The 21,087-nt window shown below is 47.9% G+C and overlaps 1 protein-coding gene across 3 annotated transcripts; it reads left to right on the top strand.

Moving 5' to 3' along the window:
• Positions 1 to 1,043: 1,043 nt before the first annotated feature.
• Positions 1,044 to 8,397, top strand: LOC143653614 (uncharacterized). 3 transcript variants are annotated; one of them, XM_077124758.1, is made up of 4 exons: positions 1,044 to 3,102; positions 4,487 to 4,705; positions 4,988 to 5,596; positions 6,758 to 8,397. In XM_077124758.1, exons 1-4 carry the CDS (start codon positions 3,078 to 3,080, stop codon positions 6,931 to 6,933), a joined length of 1,029 nt encoding a protein of 342 aa, XP_076980873.1. In that variant the 5' UTR covers positions 1,044 to 3,077; the 3' UTR covers positions 6,934 to 8,397. The 3 variants fall into 3 exon arrangements, 2 of the variants coding, with proteins under 2 accessions (XP_076980873.1, XP_076980872.1); XM_077124757.1 differs by having other exon boundaries at positions 6,299 to 8,397; XR_013161399.1 differs by lacking the exon at positions 6,758 to 8,397 and having other exon boundaries at positions 5,429 to 5,982.
• Positions 8,398 to 21,087: the final 12,690 nt, after the last annotated feature.

Below are 21,087 nucleotides of genomic sequence, written 5' to 3'. Positions count from 1 at the left end.
ATGTGGATCTACTTCTGGTCCTGAAATTATTTGCCATTGGTCTATTTGCCCACCTTTAGGCCAGTACCACACCATTTGGATTACTGTAGCTTTATGGCAAAATTTGAAATCTGGAAATGAGATTCCTCTGGCTTCATTTTTCTATTTCAAAATTATTTTCACTATTTGGAGCCTGTTTAAGTTTGTTAACCACTGGAATGCAATATACCAGAAATGGGAACAGCTTTTAAAAAAGGAATTTAATAAGTTACAAGTTTACAGTTCTAAGGCTCTGAAAATGTCCAAATTAAAGTATCAAGAGGCTGGGAGGCAGCTCTGAGGGCTGCCATTGTTCCAGCACTCCTAGGGCAGAGGTGGCAGAGGGGTGTCAAAGACTGCTGTCTTTCAAACTAAGGAAAAGGGTTGAAGGGCTGCATTAAACAGACAAGAGCCGAATCCAGAGAAGGCAGCTTCAGAGCCATGAAAGAAGCTCCTGGCACCCTTGCTGGCCTCTCACCCACTCCTCAACAGCACTGGGTGGCGCCAGCTTGCCTTCTCATTGCAGGTCCCTTATCCTGCTCCAGAGGGAGCAGAGTAGCCCCCGTGTGCATACTGGGCTGCATGGATGGCAGTGCCAATCCACAGGGTAGAACTTGTCTCTGGCTGCCCCTCCCAGAGTTTGACCTGAGGGCAGAGAAGCCCCTTGTAGACAGCTGGGACAGTGTGAGAAACAACTACGTTGAAGTGGCCTGGGGCAAAGGACCACCTGCATTAAGTCATGCTAAAGGGCACCGGGAAGGGGAGGAGGCTTATTTGACAGGGAGCAGAGGGGCAGTCGCTAGAACTCCTGTAGACCGTGAATGGGAGACTTGCTAAGGCCTCTGGTGAGCACAGCCTTGGGAAATCAGCAGGCTCAGCTGATCTGGATCCCTGAGGCACAGATAACAGAGAGAGGCTTTGGAAGAGGCTCTGCTCGCCAAAGCAGAGCCCATTTGCAGAGACTGCGAAAGGTGATTTTTAAAAAACATGTTTTTAATTGTAAAATATAACAGATATACTGTAAAAGGGAATTTTATAAAGCTTAACAGTAGCTAATTTTTCCTGCTTAATTTAGCTATTTACATATATCTTAGCTTCTGAAATATCCAGCAAAAGCATTTGTGTCATTTTGTATTCATGGCTATGCATTTGGTGTGAGTTAAGAATTATAAAGAAAAGAATTATGGGCCCCATCAGGTTGAAAATAAACAATCCGAGACTTTCCCAGGGCGGTTATCTGTTTCTCGCCCTTCCCCCCCCCTGACTCCTTGCGCCTAAATCACTTGTTGTAAAACTGTGGCTATCTGCAATAGCCACTCCCATGACTCATGCTCAAGAAATGCTCGCTGTGAAACTGTTAAAAGTGCTTGTTGTAAAGCTGCTCTTATCTGCTTTTTGCAAAACAGCACCTGTGACCCATGCTCGACTCCCACCCCCCTCATCTTACCCCTTTTAAAAAACTTTTACAAGCTCAGGCGGGGGGCTCTCTGTTCCTGCGTGTTCAGCGAGCCCCACACATGTGTGGAAAATAAACCCCTTGCGTGTTGCATGAGAGAACGTCTCTTGGAGTCCTCCTTTGCGTGGCAAAATTCTCAAATTCTTACATTTGGAGGTTCCACCGAGATCGGCTCTTCGTAAGGGGAGGCTCCAACAGCTCTTTCTCTCGGGGTAAGTGAGGCCTTTTTGTCTGAAGTGCGATCGCTTAGTCTGTCAGACTGGCAGTGACTGTCGGAGAGTCGCGTGAGCACTCCCCGACTGCAACCGACAGACGTGTCCGGGGTTGCAGGTCACTCTCCCGAGGGACGCCTCGGGATTGGGGGACCTCCGGGGACGCCTGGAGGCTTCCTACAGGGCCGACTCTGATTCTGTTTCCCTTCTGATGGGGGAAACTCGATCACAGTCATCAGGCCAGTCTGAGCTGTGTCTCTGAAACTGTGTAAACGTGGTGTGCCGGCTCTGTGTGTGTCTGTCTGTATTTGTGTGTTGGGAATTGTTTTTGTTTTACCGAAGATGGGTCAGGGAATGTCGACTCCACTTTCTCTGACCTTAAGACACTGGTCGGAGGTCAGGGAAAGAGGTCAGAATCTATCTTTTATTGTAAAGAAAGGCAAATGGCAGACGTTCTGCTCGGCCGGGTGGCCCTCTTTTAACGTGGAATGGCCTCGTGAAGGAGCTTTTCATCTACCCTTGATTCGGGCCGTCAAGTCAGTCATCTTCCGCCCTGACCCGTATGGCCACCCGGACCAGCAGCCCTACATCATGGTTTGGCAGGACCTGTGTGAAAATCCACCTCCATGGGTAAAGCCGTTTCTCACTCCTCTTGGTCAACATGACTCTCCCTCTGTACTTCCAATCAAGGTGCCGGGTCCTTCTCAAGCTCCGAAACTCTATCCTTCCTTACCTCCTGCAGTCCTACTGGAATCCCAATCGGATCTACTCCTCTTCGACGCAGGTCCTTCTTCCCCTCCTCTCTACCCTTCAGCTCCGGTACAGGACCCCCCTTCTCTCAGCTCACCTTCTCCCTCCTCTAGTTCTCTCTCCCCGCAGGTTCACCAAGAGACGATCCCAGATGAACCAGGACCGGCACATAGTACACGAAGCAGATGAGCACTAAGCCCATCTGATGTAGCGGTCACTCTCCCCCTCAGACCGTATGGGCCTCCAGTGGATGATGGACACGGGGGAGAAATGCCCGCTCTACAATACTGGCCCTTTTCCTCCTCTGACTTATATAACTGGAAAAATAATAACCCTCCTTTTTCCGAGGCTCCCACTAGGCTGACTGGATTGGTGGAGTCCCTTATGTTCTCTCACCAGCCCACTTGAGATGATTGTCAACAACTCCTGGGGACTCTCTTCACCACGGAGGAGTGAGATCGAATCCTACCGGAAGCCAGGAAGCAAGTTCCTGGACAAGACGGGAGACCCACCCAACTCCAGCATATCATCGATGATCGGTTCCCGCTGCGCCGCCCTAACTGGGACCCGAACACCTCTGAAGGTAGGGAGCATCTGTCCATCTATCGCCAGACTCTAGTAGCGGGTCTCCGAGCAGCCGCATGCCGGCCCACCAATTTAGCCAAGGTAAGAGGGGTTATTCAGGGAGAGGACGAATCGCCCTCAGTCTTTTTAGAAAAACTAATGAAAGCATACCGTAAGTATACTCCATTTGACCCTCAATCAGAAGATCAAAGAGCCTCAGTGGCCATGGCCTTTATCGGCCAATCAGCTCCAGACATTAGACGCAAGCTGCAGCACTTAGACGGGTTGCAGGACCTAGCCTTGCGAGATTTAATCAAAGAAGCTGAAAAAATGTTTTATAAGAGAGAGGAAAAAGAGTTGGTAAGAGAGAAAAGGAGAACGAAAGAATTAACAAAGATCCTGGCCACAGTAGTTGAAAGAAACACTGAAGGTAGAGGACGAGCTGGAGAAAATCCCTCGGGTCGGCGTTATCATACCCCTCTTAGTCCAGACCAATGCACCTACTGCAAAGAAACTGGGCACTGGGCCAAAAACTGTCCGAAAAACAAAAAAAAACAAAAAACGGAGGGGTACTAGGCCCCCAAATTAGCAACAACCGGCCACGTTGGCTCTAGAAAGTGAAGACTAGAGGAGTCAGGGCTTGGCACCCCTCCCCGAGCTCAGGGTAAAATTTAATGTGGAGGGGGTACCAATTAATTTTGGAGTCGACATGGGAACAGTAATATCGGCCCTCCAAGAACCTATAAGCCCGCTCTCTACAAAAAAGTCCTTAGTGCGGGGAGCAAATGGCAGTCGCTACTGCACCTGGACTACTAAAAGAACCATGGACCTGGGGAAGGGGAAGCTTCAACACTCCTTCCTAGTTATCCCTGAGTGCCCTGCCCCGCTTATGGGAAGAGACTTGTTAACTAAACTAAGGGCGAGAATCACCTTCAATCCTAAGGGGCCAAAGGTGAAATTTTTAAACCCGCTAGTAAGCCAACCTGTAATAACTGCCCTCACCTTGCCAGTCGAAGAAGAATATCAGCTGTATGTAAAATCAGAACAGCTCCACAGTTCTATTCCTCAGGCCTGGCTTGAAGAATTCCCTAATTCCTGGGCAGAAGTTGCTGGGTTAGGGTTGGCAGTCAATCAGCCCCCAGTAGTGGTGACCCTAAAGCCCACCGCTTCTCCAATTCGGGTAAAACAATACTACTTAAGCAAGGAAGCCCGGGAAGGAATCAAGCCCCATATAGAGAAATTCCTTGGCTTGGGAGTACTTAAGCCCTGTCAATCAGCCTGGAACACTCCCTTATTGCCGGTCAAAAAGCCAGGAACTAGAGACTATAGACCGGTGCAAGATTTACGGGAAATAAATAGCAGAGTGCAGGATATACATCCTACGGTGCCAAATCCCTATAACCTGCTCAGCACTCTCCTTCCTGAAAAGACTTGGTATACTGTGCTTAATCTAAAAGATGCTTTCTTCTGCCTGCCCTTGCAAAAGACAGTCAACCCTTGTTTGCGTTCGAGTGGGTCGATCCAGAGACGGGGTCCTCAAACCAACTGACTTGGACACGCTTGCCCCAGGGGTTCAAAAACTCCCCCACCATTTTTGATGAAGCTCTTCATAAAGACTTAAGCTCCTTCAGAATTCAGCATCCCAGAGTCACCTTGCTACAATATGTGGATGACTTACTGTTGGCAGCAGACACTAAGGAGGACTGTGAGTATGAGACCCGAAAACTGTTAAGTGAGCTAGCCGCACTGGGGTACCGAGCCTCGGCCAAAAAGGCCCAAATCTGTAAAAGGGAAGTAATCTTCCTGAGATATACTCTTAAGAATGGAAAGCGATGGCTCACCGAGGCTAGAAAGAAAACTGTAACACAAATACCCCCGCCCACGACCCGAAAGCAGCTACGAGAGTTCTTAGGGACAGCGGGATTCTGCCGGTTGTGAATCCCAGAGTTTGCAGCCCTTGCTGCCCCATTATACCCCTTGCTCAAAGGGAGCGCTGATTTCCAGTGGGGAATAGCACAGCAGAAAGCCTTCGACAGCATTAAGAAAGCGCTCCTGTCAGCTCCAGCTTTAACCCTCCCAGACGTGAATAAACCTTTCACGCTCTACATAGAAGAAAGGAGAGGCGTGGCTAGAGGGGTCCTAACACAGGCTTTAGGCCCCTGGAAAAGACCGGTAGCCTATCTGTCCAAGCGATTAAATTCAGTTGCCAGCGGATGGCCACGCTGTCTCAAAGCCATCGTGGCAGCTGCCCTCCTGGCAAAAGACGCAGACAAACTCACTCTAGGACAGAAGCTGACCATAATAGCCCCTCACGCCCTGGAGAGCATAATCCACCAGCCTCCAGATAGATGGATGTCAAATGCCAGAATTACTCACTATCAGAGCATCCTCCTAGACAAAGACAGGGTGACTTTTGGGGCCCCGTCAGCTTTAAACCCGGCTACCCTGCTCCCGGACGAGACCGCGGGACCTGTGCTGCACACTTGCCAAGAGATATTAGCTGAAGAGACCGGAATCCGCAGAGACTTAAAAGACCAATCATTGCCTAACTCGGAAGTAACCTGGTTTTCGGACGGAAGCAGCTTTCTCCAACACGGTAAGAAACGAGCGTGAGCGGTGGTAGTCAGTGGGACAAAAGTTATTTGGTCTTCTAGCCTCCCGGAGGGAACATCTGCCCAAAAAGCTGAACTAATTGCCCTCACAAAAGCTCTAAAATTAGCAAAAGAAAAGCGAGCGACTATCTATACAGATAGCCGTTATGCCTTTGCTACTGCCCACGTACATGGGGCAATTTACCAACAAAGAGAGCTATTAACCTCAGCTAGTAAAAAAATCAAACACAAAGAGGCTCTGACCCAATAACCCTGGGTAATAAGCAAGCAGATGAAGAAGCAAAAGCGGCAGCATTAAGGGACCTTATAAACTTGGTCCTAGTAACCAAAAAAAAAAAAAAACCAGCAACCCCCTGAAACACTATCTGAAGTTGCACCCCTAGGAGAATCGGAAGCCCTAGCTTACATACAGCAGGTCCACCAGCTCACTCACCTGGGGACAGGGAAACTACAGCAGCTCCTGCAAGACCGGAGGGAATTGTACCCTCTGACAGCCTCAAAAAGGAAAAAGCTGGCAGATCGCGTAGCTAGAAAATGTCAGGCGTGTCAAATTGTGAACGCCTACCCCACCAAAGCTCCTAACGGAAAAAGACTAAGAGGAACTCAACCTAGGCAGTTCTGGGAAGTCGACTTTACTGAAATTAAACCTGCAAAATATGGACTTAAATACTTACTAGTTTTTGTAGACACCTTTTCAGGATGGGTTGAAGCCTACCCAACTAAGAGAGAAACAGCCCAGGTCGTAGTCAAGAAGATTATGGAAGAAATTTTTCCCCGGTTCGGTCTACCAAAGGTAATAGGGTCAGATAACGGACCCGCATTTGTAGCCCAGGTAAGTCAGGGTGTGGCCAGGATATTGGGGATTGATTGGAAATTGCATTGCGCATACAGACCCCAAAGTTCAGGACAGGTAAAAAAATGAACAAGACAATTAAAGAGACCCTAACCAAATTAGCTTTAGAGACTGGCTTGAAAGATTGGACCATGCTCCTGCCTTATGCCCTGTTCAGAGCCAGAAATACCCCCTCTGCTCTCTTGTGTAATCTAACCCCTTATAAAATCTTATATGGAGCGCCAACTCCAGTCAAAGACATGTCTTCCATTCTAGAGATTAATAGTTCCCTCCATACCCCCTTGCTTGACAGGCTGCGAGCCTTGGAAAAAGCCCAGCGGTTCCTGTGGCAGCAGCTCTCCACCTCCTACCAGCCAGGAGACAACAGAACTCCGCATCAATATCAGGTGGGAGACTTTGTCTACGTCCGCCGCCACCAGGTACAGACTCTTAAACCTCGCTGGAAAAGACCGTATCAGGTACTCTTGACCACCCCCACCGCAGTCAAGGTCGATGGCATCGCATCCTGGATCCATGCGTCTCATCTCAAACCTGCGCCTTCGCCCTCTGAGTCCCAGTGGAAACTGGAAAAGACTGACAATCCTCTCAAGCTGCGGGTTCGTAGGGTTACTACTTCTTCTCCTCCTTCCCCCAGGGGAACCCAATTCCAACCCGCATAAGCCTTGGAAATGGACAATATCCAGATGGGAAAATGGAAAGACTATAAAAACTTGAGAGGGAGCAGGGGGGCCTTCGTTCCTGGTACCCCCTTGTAATCTTACCACTCTGGGGGTAACTGTCGCTGCCGGTATAAGCAAAGGGACTGCTGCCATTGTACATAGCAATCAACAAACCAGTCAATTACAGGCCGCGATAGATCAAGACTTAAAAGAAATAGAAAGATCTGTCTCAGCCCTTCAGAACTCTCTAACCTCCCTTTCAGAAGTAGTTCTGCAGAATAAGCGGGGACTTGACTTACTTTTCCTCAAAGAGGGGGGACTATGTGCAGCTTTAAAAGAACAGTGCTGTTTCTATGCGGATCACTCTGGTGTTGTTAAAGAGTCCATGACAAAACTCAGAGAGCGCCTTCGTGAAAGACAAAAAGAACGAGAAGCGCAACAGGGGTGGTTTGAATCTTAGTTTACTAAGTCCCCCTGGTTGACAACGCTATTATCTGCTCTCGCTGGGCCCTTAACTGTGTTACTTTTAATAATAACTATAGGACCATGTATTCTAAATAAAATTATACAGTTTTTACAGGGGCAGATTAGAAATGTCAAACTAATGCTCATCAGACAACAGTACTCAGTGTTAAATAATCCAGAAAATCTCTAAGATTAGAGATATATACGAAAAGGAGTGGGGAATGTAAAAGGGAATTTTATAAAGCTTAACAGTAGCTAATTTTTCCTGCTTAATTTAGCTATTTACATATATCTTAGCTTCTGAAATATCCAGCAAAAGCATTTGTGTCATTTTGTATTCATGGCTATGCATTTGGTGTGAGTTAAGAATTATAAAGAAAAGAATTATGGGCCCCATCAGGTTGAAAATAAACAATCCGAGACTTTCCCAGGGCGGTTATCTGTTTCTCGCCCTTCCCCCCCCCTGACTCCTTGCGCCTAAATCACTTGTTGTAAAACTGTGGCTATCTGCAATAGCCACTCCCATGACTCATGCTCAAGAAATGCTCGCTGTGAAACTGTTAAAAGTGCTTGTTGTAAAGCTGCTCTTATCTGCTTTTTGCAAAACAGCACCTGTGACCCATGCTCGACTCCCACCCCCCTCATCTTACCCCTTTTAAAAAACTTTTACAAGCTCAGGCGGGGGGCTCTCTGTTCCTGCGTGTTCAGCGAGCCCCACACATGTGTGGAAAATAAACCCCTTGCGTGTTGCATGAGAGAACGTCTCTTGGAGTCCTCCTTTGCGTGGCAAAATTCTCAAATTCTTACAATACAAAGCAAAGAAAAAAAAGGCAATAATTTTCAAAGCACACTTCAACAAGTAGTTACAGAACAGATCCCAGAGTTTGTCATTCTACCATCTGAAATGTTTCCTTCCAGCTGCCCCAAAACACTGGAGGCTGGAAGGAATATTAATACAGTGATTCAGCAGTCATACTTGTTTGTTAAATCCTATTTTCTCTGTTATACCTCCTCCTTCTCCTTTAATCCTTCTCCCAATCTATAAGAATCTTTGGGCAATGCCCATTCCCGGGTCCCGGTGATCAGGCGCAGCTGGAAAAGCAGGTGGTCGGTCTTCTTCGCCCTCGGGAGGCGCAGCTCAGGCACTCGCCGCCGGCGTCCCCGGAGGATTGATTGGTGCGGTGCCTCCTCTCACCCCGGCCAGTTCCTCGCTCTGGCGCTGTCAGGCCGGACGACCGAGAAAGCCTGGGAAAAAAGACTCGAGCGACCTACGAACCGCCTCGTCGAGGGAGCGCGGCGGGCGCGGGGACCGTCTCGCTGCGGAGTGAAAACCCCGAGCTGGGACGCGGCGACTGCAGCGAAGGAGGACCCGGCGCCGCCAAGTCCAGCCCCGGGAAGCCGAGCCGCTCGGCCTGAGCCAGTTTCTCCCGCGCCCTCCACGCGCCGGCGTGCGCGCGGCCCGAGACCCCCCCCCCCCCAGAGTAATGTCTGCAGCCGTGTGCAGCGCTGTTCCCGAAGGACTGATGCAAAAGCATCATCGCAGGGAGAGAGCACGGAATCGGTCGGTGTTACGGGCTACCCTGTAGAACAGTTTGATGTGTGAATCGAATTTATCCCGACTTGTAACATCTGGAACGCTGGAAACCTATTTTCACACCTGCTTCATCTTTAAACGGCTGTGTGTGTGTTTTAATATTCCCCCCACCCCCCGTTATTTTATGTATTTTTAATCCGTATGTTTTACTCATCTGTCCATACCGTAGATAAAAGGAGCAGCCGACACAGCGGACACAAGGTTTTCACAATCACACAGTCACGTTGATAAGCTATAGCATTATACATTCGTCTTCAGGAAACACGGCTACTGGGACTCGGTGCGACAGTTTCAGACACTTCCTTCTGGCCTGTCTAATACACCTCAAGCTAAAAAGGGAATATCTACATAATGTGTAAGAATAACCTCCAGGATAACCTCTCAACTCGGTTTGGAATCTCTCAGCCATTGACACTTAGTCTCATTTCACTCTTCCCCCTTTGGTCGAGAAGGTTCTTTCAATCCCTTGATGTTAATTCTCAGCTCATTCTAGGGTTTTACTCAGTCCCTTGATGCTGAGTCTCAGCTCCTTCCAGGATCTCTGTCCCACTTTGCCAGGAAGGTCCACACCCCTGGGAGTCATGTCCCACGCAGAGAGGGGGAGGGTGGTGAGACTGCTCCTCATGTTGGCTGGAGAGAGAGGCCACATCTGAGTAACAAAAGAGGCTCTCTTGGGGGTGACTCTTAGGCCTAAATTTTAAGTAGACTTGACCTATCCTTTGTGGGGTTAAGTTTCATATGAACAACCCCCAAGACTGGGGGCTCAGCCTATAGCTTTGGTTGTCCACACTGCTTGTGAGAATATCAAGAATTCAACTTGGGGAAGTTGGATTTCTCCCCACTCTCACCATTCCCCGAAGGGGGCTTGCAAATACTTTTCCACTCACTGATCAAATCACTCTGGGATTCATCAGGTCATCACTCTGGACAAACCAACAAAATCTCATGTCCTACCTGAGATTCCAAGTACTTATGACATTCAATCAAACTATCTACATGAGTTATATTAGGAAATGCTCTAGTCAAAATATAAATTTTGTAACAAATAAACATTTTTTGCTTTAGTCTCACACATAAGGTGACATTTTAAAGTATTAATTATCATCTATTTTCAGCACCATGCAATAATGACATTCCTTTGTTCTTCCTCATGCAAAAACATTTTTTAAATTTGTACATTGTACATTTCACTATTATTATACATTCTAGGCATTCCTAGATTATACCATCTCGATCTTTACCATCTATCTTTCTTTCTGATTTCATTTATGTCCCCAGCCCTCCTCCCTCTATCATTCTCACATGCATCTTCATTCAGTGTTTTAACATAATTACATTACAGTTAGGTAGTATTGTGCTGTCCATTTCTGAGTTTTTATATTGAGTCCTGTTGCACAATCTGTATCCTTCAGCTCCAATTACCCAATATCTCACCCTATTTCTATCTCCTGATGGTCTTTGTTACCAAGGAAATATTCCAAGTTTATTCACTAATGTCAGTTCATATCAGTGAGACCATACAGTATTTATCCTTTTGTTTCTGGCTAATCACACTCAGCATAATGTCCTTAAGGTCCATTCATGTTGTTACATACTTCATAACTTTATTCTGTCTTACAGCTGCATAATATTCCATCTTATGTAAATGTCATAGTTTGTTTAGTCAACTGTCTGTTGATGGACATTTTGGCTGTTTCCATCTCTTGGTAATTGTTAATAATGCTGCTATAAACATTGGTGTGTAAATGTCCATTTGTGTCCTTGGCCTCGTGTCCTTTGAGTAGAGACAGCATATAGATGGGTCCTGTTTTTTAATCCAATCTGCCAGATTATATCTTTTGATTGGAGAGTTTAATCCATTAACATACAGTGTTATTACTGTATGGGTAGTACTTTCTTCTGCTATTTTGCCTTCATGTCAAAATATTTTACATGTCATATCTAATTTTCCTTCTTTTTACCTTTACTCATAGTCTTCCTTTCTACACTCTTCTCCACACCTCTCTCTTCTGTCTTCGTATCTGTCTCTAGTGTTTCCTTTAGTATTTCTTGCAGAGCTGGTCTCTTGGTCACAAATTCTCTCAGTGATTTTTTGTCTGAAAATGTTTTAATTTCTCCCTCATTTTTGAAGGACAGTTTTGCTGGATATAGAATTCTTGGTTGGCAGTTTTTCTCTTTTAATAATTTAAATATATTATCCCACTGTCTTCTCGCCTCCATGGTTTCTGCTGAGAGATCTGCGCATAGTCTTATTGGGCTTCCCTTGTATGTGATGGATTGCTTTTCTCTTGCTGCTTTCAAGACCCTCTCTTTCTCTTTGACCTCTGACATTCTGATTATTAAATGTCTTGGAGTATGTCTATTTGGATCTATTCTCTTTGGGGTACGCTGCACTTCTTGGGTCTGTAATTTTAAGTCTTTCATAAGAGTTGGGAAATTTTCAGTGATAATTTATTTCATTAGTTTTTCTCCTCCTTTTCCCTTCTCTTCTCCTTCTGGGACACCCACAACATGTATATTCGTGCTCTTCATATTGTCTTTCAATTCCCTGAGTCCCTGCTCATATTTTTTCATTTTTTCCCTATAGTTTCTGTTTCGTATCGGATTTCAGATGTTCCGTCTTCCAGTTTTGAAATCCTATATCCTGTCTCTCGAAATCTACCATTGTAGGTTTCCATTGTTTTTTTCATCTCTTCTACTGTGTCTTTCATTCCCATAAGTCCTGTGATTTGTTTTTTTAACTTTCAGTTTCTTCTTTTTGTTCTTTCCTTGCCTTCTTCATATCCTCCCTCAATTCATTGATTTGGTTTTTGATGAGGTTTTCCATGTCTGCTTGTACGTTCTGAATTAATTGTTTCAGCTCCTGTATGTCATTTGAATTGTTGGTTTGTTCCTTTGACTGGGCCATATCTTCAATTTTTCTAGTGTGATTTGTTATTTTTTGTTGGCGTCTAGGCATTTAATTACCTTAATTAGTTTATTCTGGAGATTGCTTTCACTTCTTTTATCTAGGGTTTTCTTGCTGGATGAATTTGTTGTCTATCTGTTCTTTGACATTCTGTTCAGCTTTATCTGGACCTTTAGCTTAAGTTTTGTTTAACAGAGGATAATTTTTCAGTTCTTGTTTTCTTGTTTCTTGCCCTGCTTGTGTGGTGCCTTCCCTCCCACCACACTTAGGAGGGTCTACTTAAATATTATATACCCCAGCCAGATTTTCCCAGACCAAACTGGCCTCCTATCAGGAAGAAAGAGTCACCTGCGTCAGTTTCCCCTGAGGGTGAGACCCAGCAGGTTGAAAGACTTTCCTGTGAAGTCTCTGGAAATCCATTCTCCCCAGCACCTAGTTCTCATAAGTATTTGCAGTCCCTGCTTGGACTCTCTCTGCACACTGATGGGTGTTCAGGATTAAAAAGCAGCCAAGTGCACAGACCTGAGGCAGGTGATTACTTGGCATTTCCTGACATCAGTGCTGTACCTTGTGTCTGTTCTTTTAATCAATTTGAGAAGGAGCAGTCACCTGTTCTCGTAACGAGAGCACCTGCTGTCTCTAGTCGCTGCTGGCACCCCTGACAAGGGAGTTAACGCAGGGACATGTGGAATCCTCCCTGGCTCTGTCTCCCATAGGCCCTGCAGCTCAGCGAGCATCTGCATACCATCCTGCTAACCATGTGTGAAGACCAGGCTGGCAAGCAGCTGCCTTTGCCCTCGGTTCTGGAAGCTTGCCGAGCTCATCAGGATGAGGTGACCATTTACCCAGCCCCTCCCAGCCTCCACATCAGACGGCTGGTGGGCTTGGTTCTTGGCAGAATCACTGAGGTCAGTATGGACCTGAACTTTGTACAAGAGCCGCGTGGGCTGTTTACGTTTAAACGAATTAAAATGAAATGATGTTAGAAATTCGATTCCTCAGTCACATCTGCCACATTTGGAATGTTCAAGAACCACAAAGGCCAGTGGCTATCATATTGGATAGGGCAGGTGATCTAGAATATTCGCCCCACTGCAGTTCTATCGAGTGGTCCTGGGGAAGACCTAACACGGCTAAGACCCTTGAGAGCTCTGAAAGTGCCTCCTGACATAAAAGCAATCACATTTATCATCTATGATGTGGTTTATCTCCCCAAATTCAACTCCTCCCACAAGGAGCCATCCCCGTCTGAGGCTTAGAATACACAGCAGGCATTGGGCTTAGGTCGGGTTACCTCGAAGCAAAGCCAGAGCTGGGGTCCTTGTGCAGGTTATTTATTGGGGTTTCTAGGAAGGGGGTGTGGGGTTGAAGGACAGAGGAAAGGATGGGGAAAGGCTGAGCGGAGAGGTGGTTCCCAGCAGATAAGAACTCAGCCTGCTCCTATGGGGAGCTCTGACGCTTGAAATGTACCCCAGAGTTGGTCCCGCTTGAGGCAAGAGTGGGCCTGGGATGTGGAGGCCAGAAGTGAGGGACCCATGGAACGCATTTTAAGGAGGTTTGCATTTTAGAAGAAGCAGAGGGAGGCAAGGCCAGAGACCAGCTGGGTGATCGAGGGAGCAAGACGGAAGCATGAGCCACGAGGCTGGCGATGAGGGGTTGGACTGGTGGGATGCTGCCAACAAGAGACCAGAAAATGCCGCCACCATCCTATCCCTGCTTGTCCCCTTCCCTTTGGGCGGGTGGACGTATTATTCCTTGTAACGGAACCAGAGGATCCTGTGGGGGAGGGAGGGTGTACTTAGTGGTGGCCGCTGACCTCTGATGACCTTGCGTTGGCCTGCAGAGTTTGCATGGGGGGGGCGGGTGGTGTAGGTTTCAATCACTTATGCGACATCTGTGGGGCACTGTGCTGGGGCAGCTGGAGGGGAGCCTGAGCACACAGACTGCGGGGCAGACAGAGGAGCGAGCCCACTGGGATGAGAGACAAAAGTGAGGAAAGTGATAAGGAGAAGCTGCTAAGAGGACACTGACGTGGGTTCTGACAGCAGAAGTCCAGGAGGCTGAAGAGTAGAGAGGAGGAGCTCTGTCCTGCAGGCTCAGAGGAGCCCACTAGGAGAAAGCGTGTGAGCAGAGGCGTGCCCGCGTGAGTTCGTGGTTATTGGGGGGTGGGGGTGGGAGTGGGGTGAATTGCATCCAGGCTGCATGTGGCCGGGTGGGGAGAGAGTGCTCTTTTGGTTGCAAGAGAGAAAGTGCATCCTCAGGCTTTCCTGTGCAGGGCAGGCAATGTCACACGGACTGAGTCTAACAGCCCAGTTTACCTGTGTCCACATGCACGCCGCCCTCCTACTGGGACATGATCCGTGTGATGTCCTTGGCCCTCAGGTGGAGAGGAGAGTTGTGGAAGAAAGCTCCTCCAGGCAGCAGGACAGGAGTTAGCTGCTCAGGAAGAGGCTGCACCAGGCCAGCAGCGAGAGCCCGCCGGCTCGGGCTCTGGGATGTCTGTATCTCCGCAGAGGTGGGTGCCGCCCTGAGCATCCCATGGGTGGGCAGATGCTGCCCATGTAGTTGTTTGCTGTCATATGTGGGCCGGACGGGTGTGGGGTGACAGCAGGGAGAGCCCACGGAAGGTTTACCCGTCCAGGAAGCCCCTGAGCAAAGGGGCTGAGCTGAGGACTCATCTTGGTTCTGGGGAAACCTTCATTTGGGGATACAATATAATGGGGTTATTTATATCAAATAACAACCTGTTTTATTTAAATGCAATTTTAGTGAGATATGTTCGCACACCATACAACTGTGTGAAATAAACAATCAGTGACTCATGATAACATCATATTGGTGTGTGTATATCACCATGATCAATTTTAGAACATTTTTATTATGACAACCCTTTTTAATTGAATTTTAACTATGTTGATAAAATAAATAAAAATAAAGATTCCTTTTAATTAGTTTGTAGATGGAGTGAAAAGTAATTTTTTTTTATATGCTTTATGGCGAGGTCACATTTCATTATTTTTCCTTGTGTGTATCCCATTATTGAAGCACCATTTGTTGAATGTTTTTTGTTTGTTTGTTTGTTTTGCTTGTTTTTTGGGAAGTGCATGGCCCGGGAATTGATACAGGTCTCCCACATGGCAGGTGAGAATTCTACCACTGAATTGTCCTAGCACCCCCTTTGTTGTCATTTTAAATGCATTAAAAGAGTGGCTTTTAGAATCATGTTTAAATCTTTTACAGTTCTTTCCTTGTCAATTGATTCTGAGCTTTAAAAAGATAATTAGTTATTATTTATTGTCCCTAACATAAAAGTGCACTTTGCTTTTAGGTTTTTTCTTTACCTTACCACCCAAACCTCTGCCACCTCTTTTTTATTTCCATATTCTACATGAGGAAACAGACTCAGAGAGGTTAGGTAATTTTGCCAAGGTCACACAGCTAGTAAGTCATGAGGCTGAGATTCCCACCCCAGGCACCAAGATTCAAGAGAACCCTGTCCTCTGTCTGCTCACGTCCTCATGCTGTTGGTTAGTTTCAGAGAGAAGCACAGTGACCCACGTCCTCATGCTGTTGGTTAGTTTCAGAGAGAAGCACAGTGACCCACAGCTCCTGGGAGCTCTCTTCACGTGCCCCAGGAAACAGTCCCTGCAGCCTCTCTGTTAACAGGTAAGCTGCCAGGTGGACAGGGTGCTGGGATATTAGTGTGGAGTCCCCCACTTCATGCCTTTTTACCAATTGCTGATGGGAAGCCTCTTGCTCCTCTCGAAAAAGCTAGCCCCATTCCATTAGCAGTGAGGAAGCCACATTTAAGAAGATGCAAAGCCAAAATGATGAGGGAGACCTGATAGCAGCTGTGTTGTCAGGCCATCTGTCTCTTCTGGGGAGCCAAGTTCAGATTCAATCATAGAACAACAGCATGCTTTGATGTTGTCTCAGCTATCTTTTGCCACATGCTACTGCATAACAAATAACCACAAAGCTCAGTGGCTGAAACCAACAGTGAAATATTTAGCTCATTATTTTGTAGATTGGTAATTCAGCCTGAGCTCAGCCTGTAGATTCTTCCGGATTCCACTGAGTGCTCTCGTGCAGGTGGGGTCAGCTGTAGCTGGCCTGGATGATTTTGCTTCTGAGGGTTAACTGGCTTTATCTAGGAAGCCATGAGTCTCCTCCAGATAGTCCCTCCTCTGCCCCTAGGCTAGCCCAGGACTATTCTCATAGCAGTGGCCGAGTTCTGAGAGGGAGCAGTGGGTCAGAACTGACCCGCTACCACTTCCACCAAATTCCATTGGCCAAAGCAAGACACAGGCCAGTCCAGATTCAAGGTGGGGCACATAGATCCCACCTCCTCATGGGAATGGGGATGTGTTGGGGGTTGCATCACATCTCCTACAGAAGACACGTTCAGGTCCCAACCCCTGGTCCTGTAGGTTTGAACCCATTTGTAAATAGGACCTTTGAAGATGTTATTGGTTAAGGTGTGTCCAAACTAAATGAGGGTGGGCCTTAATCCAACGTGGCTGAAGTCCTTATATGCAAAGCAAAATGGAAACAGAAGATGAAGCCATGGGAAGCAGCCAGAAGCTAGAAATCAGCAGAACCTGGGGGAGAAAAGAGAAGACACCACCACATGCATTGTCATGTGACATAAAAGCCAAGAAACAAGGATTTCCGGTCAGAAAATACCCACCCTGGAGGAGGCAAGTATCCTAGCCTCTGAAGCCATGAGCCAATAAATTCCTGTTGTTAAGCCAACCTATGGCATGATATTTGTTTTAGCAGCTGAGAAACTGAGAGGCTGCCAAGTTACATTACAAAGGATCTAGATCAGGGTGAAACATTGTGGCCAGTTGTGCTATGAGTTTAACATAGATGCTTACATCTGATCAAAACCCACATATGTCTTGGACCTGGAACCCTGGACAGTTTGAAGCTTTATGGACTTATTTCTTTATATATTGATTTGTTGAGGATTGTGACAGTGCCATGTTCTTCCAGGGTGCAGCCGAGAACTTTGGCCATACTTGTCAAATACACAAAGAGGGCTGCCTTGGTCTCCCAGTGCTGCTTGGACACACGCTACACACTGGTGGGCTTAAACAACAGGAATTTATTGGCTCACAGTTTTGGAGGCTAGAAGTCCAATGTCGAGGTGTCGCCAAGGCCACACTTTCTCTGAAGTCCTTGGTGTTTTGGCGGTGGCTTGCTGACAATCTACGATTTGATCTCTGCATCTGTCACATGGCCAGCTCTCTCCCTTTCTGTCTCTTCCTACTGGGTCCAAATTCCCTCTGCTTGTAGGACTCCAGTCTTGTTGGGTTAAGCCCACCCTGACTCAGTTTGACCTCACCTTCCCTTGGAACATCTCTAAAGATCCTATTTGCAAATGGGTCCACACCCAGCAGACCTGGGGTTAGGGCTTGAACGTGCCTTTATGGGGGATGGATTCACTTCGTAACAGCGCTTTAGCTGGACACTGTAGAGTTCACTTCACCATGATTTTCCCTGCCACATAAAACTCTATTGTATTTTTTTCCAGTGAAAATAGATTTATTTTTCTCACTACCTCAACAATATACACTTACTGAAAAAAAAATTGAACAATGTATAAAGTTAGAAGGAAGAAAGTAAAAATCCCCTGCAACTCCATCACCTACGTCAGGGCTTGTTTGCGAGCTGGGTGTCATGGGGCTGGCCTGTTATTAGCACCCATGAGCAAAGAGGCAGCTTGTGGATCCTGAATGTCAACCTGGAAATAAGAAATTAAGCTGCAAGGTAATAACCACATTTATTGGGGGTCTTAGAGCTGCAATCTGGGAAGCACAGTCTCAGGTGCAAACTAAGTCATGTTCTGTCTGGCATTTCCTGGCAACGGTTAGATGGTTGAGTTCTTTAGTTTGTGGTTGCTTTATGGTCCGATGTCCTTGGGGTTCTGAGGGACATTATGGCTTGAGGCTCTGCACACTGTGGCAGTTTGTGATTGCTGCCTGAGATGCCCTCCTGACTCCATTTTTTTTTGGTACGTTGTATGGTGGGGGTCCCAGTTCATTCTATCACTTCCTGGTTTATGACTCGGGTGAGTTTCTTAACCTTTTGGAGCCTCAATTTCCTCACCTGTAAAATGGGTTGAGAATATGTACCCCACAGGATGGCAGTCAGGTGTAAATAATGATGGGGATTGATGTATTTCCCTGGCCAGAAGCAGGATACAAATGTCCAGTATTGTGAGATGGAGAACAGTAGCCTCCCACATCCACCACTGATTGAACATCCCGGGCTGGAGAACAGTTTCAAACTGAATAAAAGGAAAACTTGCTAACAACATGCAAATCAGGATCTCACAGCTTCACTGCGCAGCTCAGGAATGGGGCAGCCTCCCGTCCCGAGAGTAGAAGGGAGCCCTGAAGGCTGGTGGAAGGGCAGGGTTTATGCAGACAGGGTTCTACAACCAATGAGGAGGTGGGTGGTGTACACGTGTCCATTGGCTGCATCCAGGTATCATCCTGGGTTGGCTAAATCCAAGCCAGAGAGGCCGGGACACAAACTAGACAGGAGCTGGTGGGCTGTGAGTGGTTGGCCTTAGGTTTCAGGTTCTGGGAGAGCTGAGTGTCCCCAAGAAATAGAAAATAAGTTTCAGATTTTTTGGCATGAGTGGCTTCATCCTGGGTTTCCCTGCATCTTGAATCAGCATTGAAAGTTAGATTGGTTTTAAAAAAACCCCACATATTTCATTATATATAATATCTATTTGTATTATATAATGTGCTTTAACCTATCGATGCATACAAAAGACCATGCCACTGTATGTGAATTGGGAGATTTATAATGAAATGATACCCCTGTACCTGACTTTAGAATGAGAAAATCACCCATGTGACATGTCCCCCGCCCCCCGTAAGATGGCACATATGAGGTGCTCAGCCCTGCTGTGGCCTCAGCCCAGTTGAGCTGTGTCCTGACAGCTCTGGAGGTCGGGTACAGGGTAGGAGGGAAGGGGGGAGGTGAGCCCATGGGGGAGGCGCCATCCCAGCGTGGAGACCCGAGCCCCATGGAACCTGTCTGCCCTGCCTTCGGTGACTTGAGGTGTCTCCTCAGCAATCCAGGCCCGAATTCATCCTGCTGACTGTAGAGACCCCAGTGACCTTGCATCTGCCTGGCTGCATTGTGGTAACTATTGGATTTAGATAGGGCGGGCATGGGGTGGAGTGGCCCGAACTGCTTTTTGCAAGGTGGGGGGGTGGGGGAGGCTCCTCTCCCCTTCAGAGGCCCACTGAGATAGCGGTTGATCACATCACTCTAGTTTCATTCCTACCCTTCACTATTTCCTTTTGCCTTTCAAATGAGTCTTTGCAACTTTGGGCCAAATCCTGTCGTCTCAGACCCAGCTCGGCCTCTATCTCCTCCGTCAGCTGGGAAACACTTTTAAGCCTCTTGTGTGTGCCAGGCACTGTTCTAGGCACTGGCTCTACGACGTGAACAAAACCATCCTCTTTGCTTAGCATGCTAGCAGGAAAGACAGCGCATAAACCCATGCACTGTACAAAAGCACGCCGTTGAACGAAGAGGGGAAGGGGTGGCAAAGGGTCGGGTGGGAGGGGAAGGGGAACCAGGAAGCCTGCTCCCAGGACGTGGCGGGTGAGCCATGATCCCAGTGAACAGAGGAGGTGAGCCGTGTGGGCTCTGGGGAGAACGGTCCAGGCGGAGGAGCAGGAAGGGCAGGTCTGAGTTGGGGTTCAGACTCTGGCATCTGTTGCCCCTCTCTCTGCCCCACAGTCCTGGGCACCAGCTCCCTCAGAGCCACCCTCCAGGAGCACAGCATCTGCTTGGCTGAGCTGTGACTCCCCAGGCTAGGGGCTGTGCCATGTCCCATCCAGCTGTTGACCATCCCAACGTAGAGTTTGTGCTTCACCCCTTCCCATCTCCCGGGTCCCCAGGGCCTTGTCAGCTGGGCTCTCCGGGTCTCTGCAGCCTTTGGAGGCAGGGGGCAGTGGGGAGGCTGAGATCTCACTGCCTTTCCTTTCCCGTGGTCTTGGACCGCCCCCGTGCCTGTCCTTCCCTCACGGCTCAGTAAGGTGCCAGAAGGCATCAGAGTGTCCTCCTTGGACTCACTTCTGGGGGAAATTCAACACCTTTGACTTGATTCCATCAAATCCCAGCTCTCCAGCGCCTGCCCTGCGAAAGAGACTTCCATGGCTTCCACTCCCATGATTTCCCCAAGTAGACTGACCAGGGTGGGTGGGAAGCCTGCATGTCTTGAGGCTCTGATTCCTTATACTCGTCACATGCACTGATTTGTGGGGTGAACCCTGTTCAGGCACCCTCTGTGCAGGCCCCTTGCAGGGATCCAAAGCATGAAATGGGGTGATGATTTTCTACTCCATGAATGCAAGCGTTAAGTTTTCTGAAACACGTGAAGCCTGACCCTATCGTGGCTGGTGGATGAGGGGTTGGTGGTAGGGGTGAAAGGGGGACTGTCTCTGGGGGAAGTCCATGACCTTCTTAGGGGGTTTTCAAGTCAGAGGGCACGTGGCCTCCTGGGGCAAATGGCCAAGTCAGAGGTTGGTCCTGGTGGGTTCTCTTCTGCTTCCACCCCCAACCCAACCCCATGCAGTTGCTTGTGGTACTGGGCTCTTCCTGCTTTGCATGTGCCAACATGGTGCTGAAGTGAGGAAGAAGGGATATCTACAGGGACCCCTTCCTCGCATTCCTGCGGTCACCCTAACTGACTCAGATGACTCTATGCTCAAGGAAGTTGGAGTGGGTCTGCTGTGACCGGCAGGCCAGTCACCCCCTCTCTGCAAGGACACCTGTGCCATGCTTAGCAGACCATGACTGGGGTAGGGTGGGATGGGGTGCTGCCGCTGGCCTAGGTCTGCTGAGTGTGAGCCTCTTGACCTGGGCTCCAGGTCTAGGGAACCATTTGATACTCAGAGGGGCTCTTGGACCTCTCTGAAGGTGACAGAAGTATGTGAGTGCCCCTTGACAGGGAGACCTGT

The sequence above is a fragment of the Tamandua tetradactyla genome, chromosome 13 (assembly GCF_023851605.1).
Source record: "Tamandua tetradactyla isolate mTamTet1 chromosome 13, mTamTet1.pri, whole genome shotgun sequence".
NCBI lineage: Eukaryota > Metazoa > Chordata > Mammalia > Pilosa > Myrmecophagidae > Tamandua > Tamandua tetradactyla.
Note: the sequence above shows the minus strand (reverse complement) of the source record. Positions and strands in the feature narration are given on the sequence as shown.